At 40.8% G+C, this 21,762-nt stretch overlaps 1 protein-coding gene across 1 annotated transcript in view; it reads left to right on the forward strand.

Moving 5' to 3' along the window:
* The window catches only part of LOC119901698 (receptor-type tyrosine-protein phosphatase N2-like), a 232,331-nt gene that overhangs the window by 159,110 nt on the left and 51,459 nt on the right, over nt 1-21,762 (forward strand). The window contains exon 13 of the mRNA XM_038717285.1: nt 19,920-20,132. Coding sequence (XP_038573213.1) covers nt 19,920-20,132 — 213 coding nt within the window. The remainder of the gene's footprint in view (nt 1-19,919; nt 20,133-21,762) is intronic.

Raw genomic sequence — 21,762 nt, forward strand, 5'->3', positions numbered from 1 at the left:
GATGTGAATGGGGACTTCGCCCAAATTACATTACATTGATTATCTGTCCTTGCAGATGCTTTTAGTTGAATTTGCCCAAATTTTGAGATATCTGAGGGATACACAGTACCCAGAGTGTTGAAAATAATCTCCTTCCAAAGTGTCCTCATCTCTTACTGTGAACTTTTATTAGAAGTCTACTGAAGAAGTAGTTCCTAATCTTGTGATCCAATCCTAATTTTCTGTGGTGACAATTTGTTTCTGTAAATACTTTCTGACTTCCCTACCCTGTCTCAGGCACTCACCCTGAGCACCCCGAGCCCACTGGTCCCCACTGAAGACGTAATCTTAAGAAACACAATTGTTAAAATGACTCTTTAATATACTAAAACAGCTGTACACTGTAGTTTTTAACTAACATTACTCAAACAGGAGGAAATAATGCATGTGATGGGGACTATTTTCAGCAGCGGATTAATCCACATTTGGTGCTATAGTGAGTATTTGGGGCAGCATGATGGTGTATGTGAGTATGTCTATTGAGTAATTAATGTTTTTAATCATATCTGGACAATAATGGAGCTCTATGGCACAGAGTAATAGGATATCTTGAGCTTGGGACAATTCCTCTTAGTAAGATCAGTTGCTGGTTTGTAGACCTTTCTGGGGATCTTCTGACAAAAAGAACAATATAGAATATCACCAGACTTTTGTTTTAAGGATTAAATAACAATGAACATTTAAAAAAAATTACAACTAATATCACAAGGCACACACATTTAATTTAAAAACTTTTAAAACTATTTATGTGTTGACTATACAGTACACTAGACAAATGTATATTTCTAGTGGGCACTTCTGCTGTACTAGCTGTGTACAGTACAAAACAACTGTAACCAAAACCACAATCACTGCTTTTTAGCCACACTAAACTGTTAGCAATGTTTTGGTCTCCATGTCCAACATTCTGTCCCATAGTGAAACATCTCAACAAATACTGAATGGATTAAACTGAAATTTTGCTAAGGATTAAACTGTAAATGAATTCCCATATGATTTTCTTTTATGAAAATCAAAAATGATGACAACTAGTCTTAGGTGTCTGTAGTCTAGTGAAGCTTTGTGCATTCAGCGCCCTCCCTCTTTCACTCTCTCTATCTCTCTAACGTAATGCTGGTGTGAAGCCACAAACAGTCATCTTATTTGGTTGCTGCTCATTTAACCTCAAGGGTTTGCTTTCTTTCGGCTCTTAAGTGCATGAATCCCTCAAACGCTACCTGAAAGAGTTTCCGAGCCACTCCTTTTTCACTATCAGCCTTACGGTTTTTGAAAATACATCACCGCTGCTGAGCTGAACGTTGCAAAGGGAAATACGTACAGGAAAACATGCTCTACGTAGATACACACACATGCACAGACGAAGTGCAGAACAGCCATGCACATGTATTCACCCCTAACACACACTTCCTAATCAACTCCTAACCCTTGCACATATGAATACACACACAAACACCTACACACACTTACACACACTGGCAGCCAGCAGGCGGACGTGTGGGTGATTGAATGTGAGGGAGAGGCGAGACGACAAGCGTAGCATTCACCTTGATCAACAGCCTTTTCTCGGCTTTGAAGCGCGGTGCATGCTAACGCTGCTGCTCTATTTTAACAAGCTAATCTGGGCAGAAAGTCAACGGCAACACACTGTGACTACACACACACACACACACACACACACACACACACACACAAAATGTTACTGCATTTTGAGGCTCTGTGCATGTGGGTATGTGCATGTATGTGTAGGTTTGTCTGGTTTTTGTTGGGGAGGGCCACTCTTGACACATTTGGTTCGTGGTTGAATGTATTAGAAGCAAAATGAAACCGACTCAGTGGTGGATGCATTCAGATCATTTAGTAACTGTAAGTAAAAATGCTAATATCACACTATTAAAAATAATATATTACAAGTAAAGTTCTGCAGTAAAGATATAATCAGGAAAAGGTACTTAGTATTAAAAGTTGTCAATGCAGAAAAAGTGTCTCCCGTAACTGTAATACTTATATATATTATATCATTTGATTATTATTATTACTCATGCGTTAGTGTAAAAATGGAAAAAAGATTTTACTGCTGTATTTGCTTGAGGTGGGCCCATTTTGAGCTTCTTTGTATGCAACTACTACGATATGATTATTTTCATTATAGATTCGTGACTAATTTCTCTATTAATTAACTGATTGTTTGTTTTATAAAAATTCTGAAATGCCGTCGCAGTTACCCTGAGCCCAAAGTGACACCTTCACATAGCTTGTTTTGTCCAGCCTACAGTCCAAACCTCAACATTATTACAATTAAATTAAAATCATTAAAATTATTATTAGTAAAAATGTGCCATGAAATGTTTTAACATGGAAAATGACTTAAATTAATTTATGATCAAAGTAGTTGCCAGTAAATCACTTTAAATCACTTTAAAAATTTACATTTTTAAAGTGATTAATCTGCTAATCATTTCAGCTGTACTTGTAGAAAGTGTGTCTATGTAAAAATCTTCTAAATCTGTAAAGTCACTAGTAACTAGTAAGCTGTCAGATAAATGTAGTACAGTAAAAACATTTCCCTCAGAGATGTGGTAGAAGTAGAAAGTGGTACAAAAGTACAGTACTTGAGTAAATAGATAATTATCTTAAATGTTTTCCCGTTGTGAATTCTTCTGTACGGACGACTGATATCAATATACAAATAATAATGTGCAAATAGAACAGTGAAGTTTTAAAGCATTGTATTTTATGATGGTTCTTCATGCAGTTTTGGTTGAAAACATCATGGACACAATCAGTCACAATGTTATTTTATTTGCTTGGTGTACTTATGGTCAAGTTTAGCCCACAAAAGGACCACTTGTATTCTTCATGTGTCTTGGTTAACTATCTGATATTAAAAAAGTGTAAATGTAACCAAGGAGCATGTAGGCTTGAATGAAATCCAATTATTCAAACAACCTGGAGGTGGTTTGAGACTCATTATGGCCAGAAATTGAAAAGATGTAAATCTATTCATTTCTTAGAGATACTGTATGTTATGTTAACTCCTCCAAAATCTAAACGCTTCAGGAAGAGGTCTGGTGGAGGTATCAGTTGCCGTGATGATGGCCGCTGAAGTGACACTACAGTTAGTCAGTTGTCTTGGTCCTCCGGTGTTTTCATCACATAAGGCCATACATACTTAGGCCGAATGATATGTGTGGGTGAGAAAGCAGTGAAGTCAAGAAAAATGATTGCCGTCCATCGATTTGATTCATCCATGTAATTGGATTGGATTTATGGATTTATAGTTTTTAGGTTGCTGTAAGTGTTGCATAGGTTTTTCTTTTCATTTCTAACAGCTTTATGAGCAGTGCCCTGATTTGCATGTAGCCCATGACAGTCACGATGGATTGCGAACAGATTTGTGAGCAGACATATATGTGGCTACTTGGTTAAGCTTAGGAAACGATCAGGGTCATTTTTGAAATAATCCAATGTTTAATGTTGACAGGAGGACACCCTAAAACAGGAACAGGATACAAATGAAGATGAAACAAGACAATGTTGGGATACTGCAGATAAGAACCCTCTGAAGAAAGTCCTAAATGTCCTTTTATGAAAACTCCTTAAGAGCAATTTTATAACCGTGACAGTAACCCTGCATGTTGGCTGCAGACCTGCTGCTGTACAGCACAGTGTGTGGTAGCACCGCACATCTATTAGATATTTATTTGTCACACGGAGGGAAGAAAACAATCCACTGGGACCCACAAGCAGATGTAAAACGTCTTTAATGACGTGAGAAAAGTCATCGTTATCACCTTCCCCTCAGCCTGCGTCTCATAAGAAAATAACCCTCAATTTATTTTGCTGAGCTCTGAGGCATCCTTCTCACAGCAGAGGAGATGGCTGATAAAGGTGATGGTTGAGGGGGATCCATCCATCCCTCCTTCCCTCCTTCCCTCCTTCCCTCCCTCCATCGCTGCAACCTGCCTCTGCTAAAGAAAAGACTCCATTTGATGTGTGAGGAGGAGGCAGGGAGACAGGAAACATTTCTCTGTGCTTCCAGACAAAAGCCGGCTCTTTCAAAATGTCATTGCTTTCTCTGCCAGGTGGCAGACACACTCTGCCATGAACTGGTCAGATCGAGTTGTTGAAATAAGTCTGGAGCCTTGATGCTAACATGCCCAGTGGCTGAAAATAAATGATATCTTTGAGAGGGCATGCTGTAACAGTGACGTCATTTGTGATCTGTGCAGCAACATCTGATGAAATACATTGCGACTACATAATGTAGTATGCATTTTAGAGTAAATAGTCTGAAAATATGGAATCTTTTTTTTGTAGAATTGTAACAAGACTGATTTGCAATAGAAATGGCTTATGTTAAGATTGTCAAAAAACAGTGGTTTAAATTTATTCAATGCAGCTCTGAGTTCCATCTTATATGATTTGTACAACAATATGATTTTATACAAGCTCTCCTACCAAAATGACGAATCAGATTATTTGCCAGTGTCTTCCAAAACAATCCATATATGACTTTTCTGATCTGCCACCTCTATGGTCAAGGTTAAGGAAAGTAAAATCTAGAAAAATGGTGGTCTTGGTTCAGGTTAGAGAAAGATTATTAAAAGAAACAACGACTGTTGAAAGGAAAGTAAAAACAAGTTGTGTGTCTCTCTGGCAAGTCAAACAACCTTTGGATGCAGAACAACCCTGCCTTAATTGCCCCTTAAACGATAATTTGTCAGAAACTGTAGTGTTAGTTGTCCTCCACACGCCATACACACACTGGAGGATAATTTAATGACACAAAGTAGCACCTTTTTTGCACCTTTTCTGTGTCGCTCTCCCTCCATCCAACACAGAAATCACTGTTATCTAATTTAAACAATGAACTCAGAAATCATGTCACTTATAAAATGTAATTTTCTTGCTCCAGATGCACTTGCGTTAGTAAGTAAGTAAAGTAAGTAAGTAAAGTTTATTTATAAAGCGCTTTTCTCAGATAAAATCACAAAGTGCTGTATAAAAGAGTAAGTAAAAACAAAGAGTATAAAATGTATATAAATATATAAAATTAAAATGACACTAGTGAAAACCCATCAACCAAAAGCCTTCTTAAATAGACATGTTTTCAGATCCTTTTTAAAAGAGACAACAGTGTCTGCCAGACGCATGGACAGGGGCAGAGCGTTCCACAGTCTGGGAGCAACAGACTGAAATGACATGTCCCCTCGGGTCTTATAACGGGTCTTAGGGACTGCAAGTAGGTTCTGGCCAGAGGAACGAAGAGTGCGGTCAGGGGAATATGGCTTCAAAAGGTCCAGGATGTAATGTGGGGCCTGACCATTTAAGGCTCAGAAAGTCAGCACTAAAATCTTAAAATCAATCCTGAATTTTACAGGGAGCCAATGGAGGTCCAATAGGACTGGTGTAATATGAGAAGGGGCACCTGTTAAAAGTCTAGCAGCAGAATTTAGAAAAATTTGCAATTTGTTCAAAGCGGTCTTATTAAGACAGGTAAAAACAGCGTTGCAGTAGTCGAGTCTTGTCGATATGAAAGCGTGAATTATCATTTCCAGGTCCTTCTTTGACAACATTTTGCGGATTTTAGAGATGTTCCTAAGGTGATAAAAGCAATTTCGAACGAGCTGTTTTGAGTGTGTCTCCAGGGACATGGCCTGGTAAAACACAACCCCCAGGTTTCTGAGGCTGGATTTGACAGAAAGGCCCAGAGAGCCAAGGTGCTGTTTGATCAGCGGGATCTTATGGTTTGGGGCAAAAATCAGCATTTCAGTCTTGTTTGAATTTATCTGCAAATAGTTTGTGGCTAGCCAGTCTTTGATGGAGGACATACACTCTAGAAACAGAGGCAAACGATGAAACTCAGCATCATTAAAAGAACAATACAACTGAACATCGTCAGCGTAGAAATGGTATGATACATCCTTGAAACAGGCGATAATTTGACCAAGTGCCAAAATGTACAGTAAAAACAAAATAGGGCCCAAAACTGAACCTTGTGCCACTCCGCAGGACAAATTGGTCACCTCAGACTGTACATTATTTACAGCAACATTAAAGGTTCTGTGATGAATATAGGAAGAGAACCACTGAAGGACAGATCCTGATAGTCCCATCTCATTATGAAGCCGACTGATCAATATATCGTGATCCACAGTGTCAAAAGCCGAAGTCAAATCAAGAAGTATAAATACAGAGTAGCGGCCAGAGTCTGCTGCCATCATCACATCACTAGAGACTTTGAAAAGAGCTGTTTCAGTAGAGTGTGATTTTCAAAAGCCAGATTGAAAAGTATCAAACAAGTTGTGCTGCTCCATAAAGGAGGTCAGCTGGCAGCTGGCCACTACTTTTTCAAAAATTTTGGAGATAAATGGAAGTTTAGATATGGGCCTGTAGTTTTTAGGTTCTGAAGGGTCAAGATTGGGCTTTTTAAGGATCGGATTCACCAAAGCGTGTTTGAAGTAGTTGAGAACTGAGCCAGATATAAGTGACAGATTTATTATTTTTTCCACACAGGGGCCGACGATATCAAATATTTTCAAAAATAGATTTGTTGGGACAATGTCAGCAGGGCTTGAAGACGGTTTCATATTACTTGTAATGGTCTTCACATCCTGTAAGCTGGCAGGAGTGAAGGACGACCAAGACGACACAGGTGAGGACTCAATAAAACAACCACGAAAGAGTGGAGGATTAACACTGGCCCTAATGTCATGCACTTTGTTCAAGAAAAACATCAAAAAGTTGTTACAGTCCTCGTGTGTGTACACAGGCACAAGAGGAGCTGGGGGTGCAGTAAGCTTTTCAATGGTGTCAAACAAGATTTTTGGATTTTTCTTATTTCCTGACACAAGATTAGAGAAATAAGCTGAGCGAGCCTGCTTTATCAATTCATTTAGATCTAGCATCATGTCTTTTAAATGGAGTCTGTGTACCTCTAATTTAGTGGCTTTCCACTGGCACTCAGTCCTCCGACATTTTTTCCTAAAACTACAAATATTATAATTTTTGTTACTCAGTCACGTCTGTAAATGAGACATCGTAAGACTACTGTATTTGCGGCAGTATAACTCAACCTTCGCCTGTGCTACTAATCAAACATATGGTGTTTCAATAAATGCCCAGTGCTGTTTTTTTTCAGAAGACGTGCATGATTATTTGCACGATCGCAAGAGGTCGCCTGATAGGCTAACGTCGCCAGGACAACCTTTACGTTTCAAAGAGCTGTCGTTTCTCTGGTGAGGACTGTCGGCCATTACTTAATAGTAGGAGACAACAGTCTGCAGACGGTGCCTTTAAGCTCTCAGAGTGTGACTGGACTGGTGAAATGGAGCTCACAGACTAAGACCGGCTTGTGGTGATGCAGCTCTGGTCAAGGCTGTCAGGAGAATTGTTTCATGCTTGTCTCTCTGACTGCAAAGGGAAGACAGTTACATTGGCCTCCGCTATCAAGCCATTTTCCATCTTGTGAAGTGAGCTTAGCTATAGGTACAAGACACTGTGTGTGTGTGTGTGTGTGTGTGTGTGTGTGTGTGTGTGTGTGTGTGTGTGCATGTGCATGGAAAGCTTGAAACTGAGAAAAAAGTGTGTACAGTATATATGTGCATATGTGTGTTCTGTATGTACATATGCGTATGTGGTGTGTTGCCATCTATCACTAAGATTGTTTGAGACAGCCAGACTCCATGGTGGTCTTAAGTGTCTTTAATTTAGCAGCATAGTAGTTTTAATTTAGCAGCAATGGTAAAAATACTTCCAGTAATATTCTCGCATTTAAATGGTTTCTTAGTTAGTGTCATATATATATAAAAAATACCTATAGTGAAGAAAAGTATGTAGTAGTATGTGAAGAGAGAAAAGAAAGTAGGGTGATCTGGAAGAACAAAGTTTAGAAGAAGAGAAGGAAAAACAAATAAAAAGGAAGAGCAAAACACCAAGCACAATGTTGGAAATGTGCCCGGGACTGTATCCCTGACAAAATGTGATATGTTGTATTTTATAAACATATTAGAATGCTGTCAATAAACCAACTCATAAAATGGAAAAGAAACACAGATCAATAGAAAGAAGGAATAATTGGAAAGGACAGAAGAACTAAAACAAGTTCAAAAGTAGTGATGTTATACCATGTTGAGATGTTTGAAGTAAACAGTGACTCCAGCCGTCAGATAAATGCGGTGGAGTAAAAAAGAACATTAGCCAGTAAAAGATAAACCACAAATATCATTGGTAGTTACCCGCCACCCTACCCAAAAAGTATATGATAAAGATTCTTTTACTAACTTTTGAATAAAAGTTGTGTACCATTTAATAATGGTCGTTTCTTTCTGACCCTCATTCCTGGTGTACTTAGCAGAAACGATGTGTACAAAGCTCCTTCTCGTCTCTCAGTGAAGCACACATTTTTCGGCTGTGTACTGTAGTAAATGCAGAAAGCCTTCTAGAAAGTAAAGCACCAGTACCTCATAGTACTGAGTAAATGTATTTGGTTACGTTTCCCTTCTGCCCAGAGTTAGAAGGCATCATCATTTTCTTGTATACAGTCCAATTAGCCCTGCAGACTTTCCGTTGCAGACTGGATGTACTGTGTCAGTTTGCCAGTCAGCCCAGATGTTATGCTTGCTTACTGTATGTTGAAGATTTATGTCCCAGGGGCCAAGGGGCTACCATATCATGCAGATGATGGCTCTTTTGTCTTGGGTGCCATCCCAGAAGACAAGGCGACCGGGGGCAGGACAGTGGGTCACAGGATTCCAAAATATGTTACACCGCACAAAGGACATCAGTTTGGTGGTCCAGGGCTGAATGAGCTGTCGTTTTGGTGAAAAACAAGAGAGACCCTTTCATTTTGTATCCATCGTTTCATTATCACACAACCCGTTTGCGGGTATCCAGGCGATGGCCAATGATGGCCTCTGATGTCGTTTCCATCTGACAGGGCTGACGGCCGAGTTGATGTCCGTGTCGCTCTGAAGCCGTCAGACAAAGAGGCAGACGCGTCTGTTTTTAAGGTTGTGAGATGAGTGATGTTTTCCAAGCTCATTATGAGGAGACTGTTGGTCTAAAATCCTCTGTTCATCCATAGTTAATGACAGTAGAGCCTTTGTCACTCTGGGTGTTCTCTAAGGCTTCAAGTGATAGCAGAGAATAACATCGAGCAGAGTCAACAGAATATTTCAGTAGATCCTGGAAAGTCATTTGAAAAGAAGAAATTATTTACAGGGATGATTCACATGTTGAGAAATCACAACATACAGTATTCCTCTACATGTACCTCTAAAAGTAGCATTTCAATTAAACAAAGGTAATGAGACATGAGTGTGATTACTGCAAACAAATCACAAAACATCACTGAAGATTTCAACCTTTACGTTACACATTACATTTTACATTAAGTACTTTTGGGTTGGATTTTAATCGGCAGGACTGCTTTGCTGCTCAGAAGAGGAAGGGAGTCATTTTCTTCAAATGCAAACAGGATCAGCTCTTTTTGTTATCAAGCAGTTCGCTCTTTTTAGCAGAAGAAGCAGTGATGGATGGAGATTTGCATTCATCTAATTCATGTTATTGGTACTGTGCCAGCTGTCTTCACCACCATCTAAAAGTAGTTTAACGAGTGTATTATCTTCAACTGGTGAGTTAAGATGAAAAACACTACCTCATATTCTCAGAAGGATTTCTTTGTGTATGTGATTGCATGCAACACCATTGAAAACCTGTTTTGGTCTCATTTTCACAAGAAGGTGTAAGTAGCAGTTTCGGGTGAATTTTTGGTGTTTTCTCAAAATTTTCACATATGTTTTATGGGCAATAATGTAAATATATCATGGATTGGTATAGATAATTTCATAAATTGTTGGATGTTAATTTAATACAGTGTTGGCTGCAGAAGCAAATATTGTCTGTCATCAGCTAAATTAATTTAGCTTTGCATAGGATCTGTTAAGGTTTTGCGATTAGCCTACTGTTGCTCTCTTTAATGGTACCATCATGATTCTACCTGAGGTACACCATGTATGTGTACTATTTGTACATTTGTATTATATGAACATTTAAACATACTGGCTGCCTTACCAATTCTTAATTCCATTCTTGAGTCAGTCACATGCTTGCCAGGTTGGTACTGAGCAGCACAAAGAATGGAATCTCTAACTATGGTAGTAGAGCTTGAAACCCTGATACCATCTTAGAACTGTTCCTGTGGTACAGAGCATCAGGGCAGGAGCAATACAACAGACCAACATGAGAGATTCTGTTCGCAGATAAGAACTAACATGGAGGAAGCCCATTCACTATGAGCACAATACTCCATGTAGACAAATCTGTTGCTGTCAGATCTTGGTAAAGTGCGGTACAAATCTCTCACAGCCCATCTGCTTCTCCACTGACCTGTTCTCCATAGAGCAAGGTACAGTACTTTTCTTGTAAAGTTGAAAACAGTTAATTGAAGGAGTCACTTACTACTTCAGAAAAGCTGTTTGTGATTTCCCATATCAAGGACTTCACTGTACACGACAAAAACTCACCTTCAATTTGTTTGAAAACAGCAAACATTGCAGTCGCATAGTCTTTGAGAAATAAATGTTCAAGATTATCAGCCTTTAGAGAATAAGACAAGAAAACAAGCTCGTAATCTCAAAAGAACATGAAAAGGTTATATTCTGCAAATAAGCCAACAATAATACACAATGAGGCGTCCTAATAAATAAAAAAAAATGGATGATGCGGATGCAAAGAACAGTGAGATGCAATTACCAATTTTTCTTGAAATAGTCAGGGTAGGTTCAACTGTTAGCCAGTAGCTCTGTCTGTCCTTTTAGCTTTTACAAGAGTTTGTACGTGGACAAAATGGATTTACAGTGACGACTGTATCTGAGGAATAAGGCTTAGAGTCCCTAAGTGTCCCTAAGTGTAAAAAAATAAAAAGAGTGGGAGATGGGGAATCAAAGAAGTAAAATAAGCCAGGGTGAGAGACCTGCCTGTTTTTATTTTCTATTTAACTCTTTTATATTTCCCTGTTGCTTTTATGTTTTATGTAAAGCACTTTGAATTACCTTGTTGTTGAAATGTGCTATATAAATAAACTTGCCTTGCCTCTGGTTAGCGTAAAACAGCTGCCTGCTGCTGCTTGTAATAGCTTTTGACATTGCACATAGTTAATTTATCCGTTGTTAATATCAGAAATATTGCACTACAATGTTGCACTGATATATTACGACTGTACCATAAAACTGTTGAACGGAACTGTCTAAGGTTCCCTGTTATCTGTTTTCTACAGACCAGGCCAATCAGAAAGTAGCAGTATAGTGATGATGTATTGGCGTTATGAATCATTACCAGTTCAGTATATTGAATTCCTCTTGGCGTTTCCACAGAAGATGGGACATAAACATGTGAACGAGGTGGTTAAACCTCCAGCTTTCAAGGTGCTGTGAGACAGAAAGAGTGAGAGCAGGTAGAGGTGGCGGTGGTTTCTGTGTGTGTTTTGCGGGCATAGCTGCAGAGAGCGGGAAGCGATTTTCTTGCTGCTAAAAGGGAAAGGAAATGAAAAAATTGGCGCCCAAAACTCCTTTAACTCTCCGTCTTCCAGTTCGGTTAGCTTCTGTTCAGAGCTTTGAGAGTTGGGTAGGTGGGGGTTGTATTGGAAGGGGGGGGGAATCTGCAAACTGAAAGCCACTGGTCAACCCCCCCCCCCATACACACAAACTAGGGTCCTCACTGCCTGCCACCTCCAGCTGTCGCCAAAGGGGACAAAAGGAGGTGTGGGGGTGTCTGTGAAGGAGTTGGAGGGAGTGGGGGGTGTTGAATAGAAAGATAAACTGAAGAGCGCGCCCCCCCCCCCTCCACCCCAACACACACACACACACACACACACACCCCACACCCCACACCCCACACCCTCACCCCATCCACGCACAAACACACACACAAACACTCCCTGGAAGGACCTTGTCATCTGCATTAGGCAGCATCTCCTCTCTTTGCCTCCTCATTTTCTTTTCCAAGCTGAATTGTCGTTAGATTAAGCTGGTGCATACACACACACACGGACACATGTGTACTATATCTTAAACACATGCAGACTCATACTTACAAAATGTGTACCCATGCATGGACGGCAAACGTGTGATTGACAGTATCTCTTGGCCTTGCACGTATAAACACAAACATGAATGCACATACACACACACACACACACACACACACCTACCTTCCTGTCTTAATTCTCAAACCCTCCTCCCATGTTTGCTGCAGCTGTTAGTCCTCCAGTAGTCTCAGCGCCTCCTTCTCCACTCTCCGCAGCTAATAACTCATTAGCCCTATTTGTTGATTAGGCCTGAGGGTAGCCATGGTGTGTGCGTGTGTGTGTGTGTGTGTGTGTGTGTGTGGTGGGGTGGGTCATCTCCCTAGGTTACAGTACAAACTGTTACTGTCAACTGCACTCTCTATGCACAACCTCTTTTGCAGAAGATTATGATAGATAGATACATGGATGGGAAGACATATATATGTGATGCATACTTAGAGGACATTTTTTTAACTCTTGACAAAAGGGAAATTTGAATCAGTTTTGTTTTGTAGCGTTGGCTGTAGAGACTAAGTTGGCTTCCTTGGTGTAAAAATAAAATAATAGAGAAACTGAAGGATTCCTATAAATTGTCATGGGAATCATTTTTTGACCAGATCTTGTTTTGTTTTATTTTTGGTTTAATGTGGAGCGTACTGTACTTCCTGTTTTGCTTGTTTGGTTACACACAGTATTTCAGGAAGTTTAAACCTTCTTTTCCAATAGTTGTCCAATGAGACTGAAGTAGGGCTGCGTTTATTTTTTGGTATAAGCACTGTTCTGCGCAAATGTCAATTCAGTTTTGCTTCAGTGTAGTGTTTAAAAAAATACAGGTTTAAGTAAATTGTTTTTAAAAAGCTGCTCAGTGGAACTTTTTTTAACTTTCAGAATAATCTGGGTTTTTGGTTCAGGTTGCGAACAATTTTAGTAGTTAGTTACATACGGAGAGGGATATGTTACATTTTAAAAATAGACTATTCTGTGCCCTCTAATGGACAAACAAAGTACTGGTGACGCTGTTTCTAAATTTAATTAAATTACATTTTATTGCCATTTATGTATTGCAATTTCTTCTTACTTATTGGTTGATGTACTAGTTTTGTGATAAGCTAAAATCAGAGGAACTGGTGTGGCTGTATTTGTAACCATGATGAGTGGAATCCATGTGTCATTCACATGAGGACAGCATTGTCAAGTGGAAAATGGGCATTTTCTAAAAATATGATTGATTGATTCTTTATATAGGTGGTTATTTTCCCAATGATGACTGCACCGACTGGATGTTACCCTCTTTTTTTTATTATATGACATTATACACTGTTGGTAGCCAATGCTCGTATCATTTCACAGTTGAATGATTTCAATGGGATTTATTGAATCGGACACAGAAAGCACTTCCAGCTTAATGGAACATGTCTTGACATATCAGCTTGAGTTTTCTATAACCATGCAAAACACCTTCATCTTAACAAGTCACAGTTTCTAATGGAGTCTTAAAATCTTATTAAGTTGGAAAAGAAAACACTGCAGCGCCAGTGGAGTTAATTCTGCTTGTTACTCAAAGAGAAATCTTTAGTTGCAGGAATGCTCTTGAATCGAGCAGCACTTTCTTGGCAGCAGAGGACGGATCTGCCTGAAGATATTTTCAGAAAACAAGTGAATGTCACCACGCTGACAGAATGAATTTTTATTTGCTTCAAGGAAAACAAGATTTTAAGGCTCAGCGTGCGTCTGAATGAGTTGCAAAGAGGAATGTTTTTGCAATACTGCTCTCCTTTCTACACTTGTCCTCTTCTCCTGTCCCCACAACCTCATCCTTCTGCTCCTCTCTGCTTCACTCTACTGCTCCTTTTTTCCCTTCCTCCTCCTTTTCGCCTGCTTCCTTCCTTGCTCCCCTCCTTTCCTCATTTTGTCCTTCTCTTCCTTTTGCTCCCCTTTCCTCTCTCTTGTCCTCACCTCCTCTTCCTCCTCCTGTCGGCAACATGTGGAGCCGTCGCCATGGCAACGAGGGGAGGTGACATGTGCTGTAGACAGGCAGGGAATGGAGGGAGGGATGGGAGGAATATAAGGAGGAGCCCCACAGCGTACTTTGTAGTCTCTCTTTCGCTCTCTCTCTGGAAAAAAAAAATAGCATCTCATTCCTCTCTGTGGAAGTGGTGGAAGCTGCAGGTCCTCCTCTCCTCTCCTCTCCTCTCCTCTCTATTCCTCTCCTCTCCTCTCTGAGCCTGTGCTGAATGGCGTCGGAGAACAGAGAAATCTGTTGGTGCATTTTTCCTGTTTTCGCAACGGATGAGAAGCAAATGGCAGAAGAAATAAGGAGGAGGGGAAGCAGGGAACTTTCTTTTTTGATTTTTTTCAAAGGAGAGGAAGGGGATGATGGGAGGTGATGAAACTCCCTCTCTCTCCCATTCACTCTCTCCTCTTCCTCCTCTGCCGCCGGCGTGATGCTGTCTCTGAGTCGGTGGTGTCGGTGCAGCAGGACTGGAATGGGAAATAGACGCGGGAGGACGTGTCTGTTGCGTTACCTCACCATGGATTTTTGGTAGGATTTAACTGTTGTTCTACGTGCTAATGTGGTCTAGTTTTTCTGCTAACCTCCTGCTGTTGAATTTCCCTGCCATTTGTCCCAAAAATCTTAACGAAATGCCAAAGACGACGAGTCTGTCCTGCTGTCGCTCCTCTTCATTCATTCCTCTGTTGAACTGGGGAGTGTGTTCTTCACATTTTACACACTGTCCGCCTTTTTTTTTTTTTTTCACATAATACATATGATAATTTGTTGCAGCCATATTCATTTAGAGCATTTGTCCTGAAAAATGCTTCACGGAATTTCAGAAATTGACTAGTGTCATCCAAAAGTACAATTTTTGAGGTGAAGGCGCAATGGGAGTATCCGTGGAGTTTAGACACTGATTGACGGCGCGCCCTGGTTGAGGGGCTTCATGCAGCTGCATCTCACATTAACATTGTACTAACATTTAATTTAATGGGATTTACTGCTGTTTTCATTTTCTCCAGGTGTGGCTTTGCACTGCTAGAGTATTGCTCTAAATCTATTTGTGCTTTTTTTAAAATTATGTTTCAAGTGATATTCAACTTGGAGGAGTATCCTAATTTGTATGCAATGTGTGATATCACTGAGAAATGGATTCACACTGTTTTGTCTGGCTAAGATATAAGGGGGAGGCAAAACATCTAAAGTGAAATTTATAGCCGTCTGTTGTAAATGAAAGTCCATATTGGTGACATAAATTCTGGTATTTTGTAGAATAGTATTTTTGTTTTGTTTTTTGTTTTTTACAAATTGTGTGTTTGGACTTTCTCTTTGGTGCATGGCTTTTGTGTGCACACAATAGTGCAATAGTGCAAGCACGTATAGTGTTTGAGGCGGTGTGTGTGCAAAATGACACGCGTGCACCTGCAGATGTGAGTGTATCAAATGTAAAATCACTCTGCACATCAGTCGGCGGTGCGTTTCTGTGGGGTTGTTTGTTGAAAGGTTTTGATAAAACCCCGACTGAACTTTTTCAAAGACCCGGGATGAATCAGAGGTGAGGGACAGATCTTTGTTTCCTACAGCAGTTGTCGTGGCAGAAAACAATAGCCGGCCGCTGCTCTCCCTCTGACCTTTTTTCACCCATTCTGAATAAGGCAGAACTGTGCAAATCCATCTGCCTTTTGTCTATGAGAGCCTGGCTAATCCACACCCCCCTCCACACACACACACACACACACGCACTCACTCACTCACGTACACTCTGTCACGCACACATCAACCAGGAGACCTAACCCTCTACCACCAAACCTCCATTGCAAATCCAGATCCCAAAAGCCATCCATTTATTTCTACCACAGACTTACTACACTTTTTAAAAACAGATTTCACCTTATTCTAATTTCGCAATTGATTTTAGTAACATTTTCTTTAGTAGTAAGAGTAACAGCTGCAAAGTAAATTATTGTAAGTAGATGAATTAGAATGCTACCTGCACACCACACCGGGCAGAGCTGGTGAATGGGGAACCGATTTGAATGCAAAGCTGAATCAAAAATTCACCACAGGAGATAAATTAAAAAAAACTCAAATATTTTGGGATGATACATTTCTTTTCCCTCCCTTTTTTGGTGTTTTTAAAATTCTTTCCCCCTCTTGTTCAAAGACGTCTGCCTGTCTGTAGGGAGTGTGTCTGATATTTGCTGAAAAGGGCTGAACGCAGCAGCGCAGCCAGCCAGCATCCTTGACAGGCTATGTTAATGCTTTTCAGAAATACTCAGTAAGGAGGAGCTGCATACTGTATGTCAAACCACATTTGCCTATGTGAAATGAAAAATTTGCAAGTACAATCGTTTTTTGCTGGGGCAGATGGACAATGGAGGTGGAGGCATGAAAGGAACTCCCTTCTCCCCTATGCCTTTGGGGAGACAATCTTTTCCTTTCATTTTTCTGCCGCTCACTGAAACAGACTTGATCAAAACGTCTGATATTCCTCCAGAAACAAACAGGATTTTCTGTGGGGGTTTTTTTTCCCTGCGTCATATGATTAAAAAAAAACTTCTGAGCCAGGTTTGATCCAGATTGAAGTCTGGAGTGCTATTTCCTTCCCGGCTGTGTTCCTTTTCGCTACCAAATCGACACTCACACCAAGTCATACTGATTATCATCCCAGATTATTCCTTTTTACCTGCATTTACACCAGAAACACGTAATTTCATTGGAAGTGTTAAGCCACAGGAGGGAGAGTCAACAAAAGGCCACAGAGCTGCAGAGCTGTGCAGACAACATCTTATTATTGGAAAACAAGTGTAGGTGAGACACTTGTGACAAGAATAGGAATTGCTACATAGGTATTCAACACTTTGCTAAATATTTCTAAGTGTCCCGTTTCATGTTGTGTTACTGAAAAGGTTACACAGGCCTCTGCACAGTAATGACTGCAAGCATTGGCTCAAATGGTGAACGTTCCACCTCCCATCCCGAGCAAACATTTGATTTTCAATCATTGCAAATTTCTGCTACATCTGCCTCTGCAGCGCGAGCAGAATGGCTGCTCATTTTTCATAGCGGCGGACTAACAAGTCACACACCCCCCAAGTCTCTCTCTCTTTCACTCTCTCACACTCCTCCACCCCTTTACTGTTACTAACAACTGCAACCAAACTAGATTAAGCAGGTGGGGTCAGGCTGCATTTGTTTGAATCAATAGACAGACATGCGAGGCAGCCATGATAAAGAGACCAGGGGGGAGGTGGAATCAGTATGTGTGTGAGGAGGGGGGGAGAGCTTTGGAAACGGTGGCATCTGTCCCGTGAAAGATGACTGAGCTGTTACAGTTAGAGCCTTGAATTATGGGCCATTACTAGCCGAGCAAGATGCAATCCCTCTCCATGAAACTTAATTTGACAAAACAATGAGATGACTCGGGGAGTAAAATGACAAATGAAGCTATTTGATCGGTGGTAAAAAAAAGAACAGAAAAAAGAAAGATACATTTTGAAAAAGATGATTGCAGTGGAAGCATGTGGAATCAGCAGTAATGCATTATTAATGGCCGTGCCAAGCCCACAACACATACAGGCTACTGCTCAGCTACTTTTGTTTATGATGCCTCTTTAACGCCTGATATTTCTGCTGCAATCTTTTACATTAAGACTGCATTAATAGAAATAAACATTAAAAATCCACAACCAAACTACAATCACTTGCTTTAACGGGGGACTAGTGCAATATTAATATCTACAGTCATACAAATCTAACATAAACAGAATCCCTGCATTACGTTTATTACTGATTCAGTAGTAACTTGCAGTAGATAAATCTTTTATAGGTGTGTGTATATGTGTGTACTTCTGAGCTGAATTTCTCACATTTTTTGTTCTGCTTTATTTAATTTTTTTTCTTCTTCTCAGCACTGAGAGAATGGTCTTTAGTGCAGCGCCCCAGTCAGAGACGCCCACTGTGTCCTTTCAAGGCCATCGCATTACTATGCAACCAGCTTTTACAGTACGGCTTAGAACTCTCCAAGCAAATTGGACACCCCACAAAGCATCGGACAACTGTTGTCCCCCATTGTGGGTCTTTCTGCAGGCACTCTTTATCAGGTGCTGAATGCAGAAACAGCAATGAATGAAATCATAGGGGGTGGGGTGGCGAGAGGGGGGCATCATCGAGTGGTGATTGTGGTGGTGGCGGCGGCGGTGGAGGTGGGGGTCGCTCCCTGAAACCTCACAAGAATTCCCGAACAATCCGTGTGCGGGGTAGAGCGGTCCTTTTCCCACCTCCCCAGGGTTTCAGGGTTTCTCTTTGCTGACAGGCAGGCAGGAGGGATTCGACAAGGCTGCCCCTTTTCTCCGTACCGCTTTCAAAGCCTCCTTTCCATTAACTCACCACGCCGCACCTCGCCTAATCTGTGTGACCTCTACCACTGAGGGGACCCCCCCCCCCCCCCCATTCCTTTTCTCCAACCCTCGAGACAAGCCTGCTGCCTTTCTGTGAGTTTGCGAGCACCTTTTTCTCAACACTTTTCTCTGGCACAAAAATAATACCAAACAAGCTTAACATGCAGGGCAAGCTAATGATGAGCTTTAGCAAGCCTGTACTTTTTTTTGTACCAGCAAAAAAAAATTTATCTTTTACTGGGCTGCAAAGCTGTGGAAAAAATACTTGAGTTTTTTTGCTATTGATTTCTTTTGATAATTCTTTGTCAGGAGGAATTGTAGGCCTTGTCATTGGCAGTGCAATTTGAAGCTCCTCTCTTTTGGTTCTTGCCTTGCTCTTTGTTGTCAAGATCATTACGCTGTGTGTAATAATGGGGAATTATGTTGCCTATTGTTACGTCTTAGTAGTCAGGTAAAACGCAACTGGCCCATTATCTTGAGCTGAGAATGAACAGCAAGCAGCAGTTGGACCTGCAGCTCACGACGTTCAATAAGACTTACTTCCCATCGCTCAAATTATTGCCGTGGTGTTTTTTTTTTTACACACTCAAGAAGCAATTCAGACGCAGACTTGTATCATACTGTACGTGTCCATTGTGTTATCTTAAGCAGCACGCTGTGCGAAAAGAAATCTTTCATCTCCAGTTGTTTGCTGAAGGATCTGGTTCTCACGCACTGAACGTCTGTTGCCTCTGTTCACAGTGGAACAAAATTTCTCCAGTGTAGCAAACGGTGGGTTGAGCTGTCTAGGCACATCCAGAATGCTTTGCTAAACAGGAGTTTATGCATTCTATGCACTCCTGGGCACAGATGGTGGAACAAACGCTTGTGATTATACTTTTCATCGAGCACAGTGATATGCATATTTATGTCTTTCCAAAAAAGGAAAGAAAAGAACCATGTGATTTACACTTTCATCTACTGATGTACAATCAAACGTTTTTTTGGGGGGGGTGGTCATTGCAAGCAAAAAAATAATTAACGCTTTTAAGGGGGTTCAGATAGATTACTGTCTAATGAAGGATTTCAGTGTGACTTGTTTTTTTGGACCATTTGGTGGATGCTTTAATCGTGCGGTATCAAAGTCTGTGCCATGAAGCACTGAGTCTGCAGGGTTGTTCCAATCAAACACTCTGCCAGATGATTTTGCAGATTAGTTTGATCTGATTGATCAGTAAAATCACCTTGTGTCGTTTATACACCCCTGCAGTTTATTCTAAAGCAACTGCTGCCGTCACGAGCTCAGACATTTTTAGCATGGTGGATGAATCAAATCTCTTATCACGCCTGTGAGAGTACCACGCTCTACATATTATTATTATATATTATTATAAAACATATTATCAACCCTTTTTATCTGTTCTTTTGTGGCCCACAGGAAAGCCAGATCAACCAGATCCCAACCAAGTACAGCCAGGCAGAGTCCACTAAGTTCCTCATCCTCACTATTGTGTCCATCCTGTGCATCGTTGGTGTTCTGCTGGCCTCCACCGTGGTCTACTGCCTCCGCCACCGCTCCCACCACAAGCTCAAAGAGAAGCTCACCAATCTGGGAACAGACACCGGCAGCGATGCTACCGCCACCTATCAGGTAGGACGTGCTACTGCACCATCTGTGAGTGTGAATTGAAAAGAATTTCGGTAAAGATTTGAATTTGATGTTTTTCTAACTGTAATAAAAGATGCAGGATTGGGACAGGACCGTGGTTCCCAAATGTTTTTTCCTTGTGATCCCTTAAAATGAAGTCATGTGCATTTTGGGATCCCTGTTTACTGGTTGTGAGTTCAACCAACAAGTTTTTTAATAAGGTAAAATCATATAGTATTTCACTGTAAAATTAAAAACGCAAGAGTAAGAATTTAATACAGCAAACAGATGCTTTACATACTATCCTGTTACCCATTTAGCAAACCCTCCGATTTTTTATGTGTTTCACAAAACTCAGCAAAATTTGTGTAGCCTTCTGCTTCATCCAGTCAACCTCAGTTTCTGTTATTTTATATTGTCATGTTACTAGATTGATGCTGTGTGGTGACTGCTATAATGCTCTACTCAGGCTTCTGCTACAACGTATTGGTTGAGACATGAAGGAATATCACCAATCCAACAGGTTTTCCACCTCAAGTCATTTCCACACCCCCCCTCTGCTTGCTGTAATTATCCTTTGGCCAGAATAGCCGGGTGTGAAATTTAATTTACACAATCCAATATTAAGTGGCTTTTTAAGCAAAGAATTAGATTGAGATTTTTCCGTCTCTCTCCCTGACCTTTTCCCAACCATGTTTTTAAATGAGAGTGGTCCTGTGAGCATTGATTTTATAATGAGCCTAGCCCATCCCCCTAAGTGCTTACACTTTATGCTGCTCTCCAGAGATTTTTAACTCCTGAAACAGACTTTGCTGCTGCGTTTGAGGTTTACCTCACCACCAGGGAAAAAGTCATGATGTCAATTTTTTGCAGGAAAATCTATTTTTTATCAACGAGGAGGAGGATGGAAACTAAAATATGAGTATGAAAAGGGACGCACTTCATAAGACTGAAATACCGCCTAAAAGAAGAGTCTGACATTCAACATGTCCAATGACAGGCTGACATTTCAGCTCTACACCTTCCGCTGTCGACATAAATATTTGATTTTCCTCAGTGGGAGAAACTTATCTTCACGGTTACTTGCCTCCGAGATTCGCTTTAAGCCTCTAATTGGAAAATGCTAATTAAAATTCACACTTAAGACTGTGTTTACTCATTGTTTATCTGATTAATAGCTAACAAAAACATCCATGTTGCTCATTCTTGGGAGGTTTACTCAGCCCTGCTTTGCTCAGACTCCCAAAGCTCTTCCAGTTGATTCTCTTTCCTCTGTCGTCTTTATCGAGTCTCGACAGCGAGCCGTCGTCATCCTCAGTGAAAGACCTCTGTGTTCAGCTCCCATCTTAGCCGTGTAAGCCTCGTCTCTTTGTCAGCGCTGCTGTGTGGAGGGGTTCCCTGGGCTGGATTCTGTGTGTGTGTGTGTGTGTGTAGTCTCTTGGGCTACATGCAATTAAAGCAGACAGGAAGCGGCAGGCTGCCTGACGGCCTTACTACTGCATCTCCTTCATACTAGCTGTCAAACACACACACACACACACTCACACGAGCATTCACACATAAGCATGCACAAACACACACATATATGCATGCGCACACTCACCAGCTACTGCATGTTAATGATTCTCACCCT

This window comes from Micropterus salmoides, unplaced genomic scaffold, assembly GCF_014851395.1.
Source record: "Micropterus salmoides isolate LMB-PRFRI ecotype aquatic unplaced genomic scaffold, ASM1485139v1 Ms_hic_scaffold_14, whole genome shotgun sequence".
NCBI lineage: Eukaryota > Metazoa > Chordata > Actinopteri > Centrarchiformes > Centrarchidae > Micropterus > Micropterus salmoides.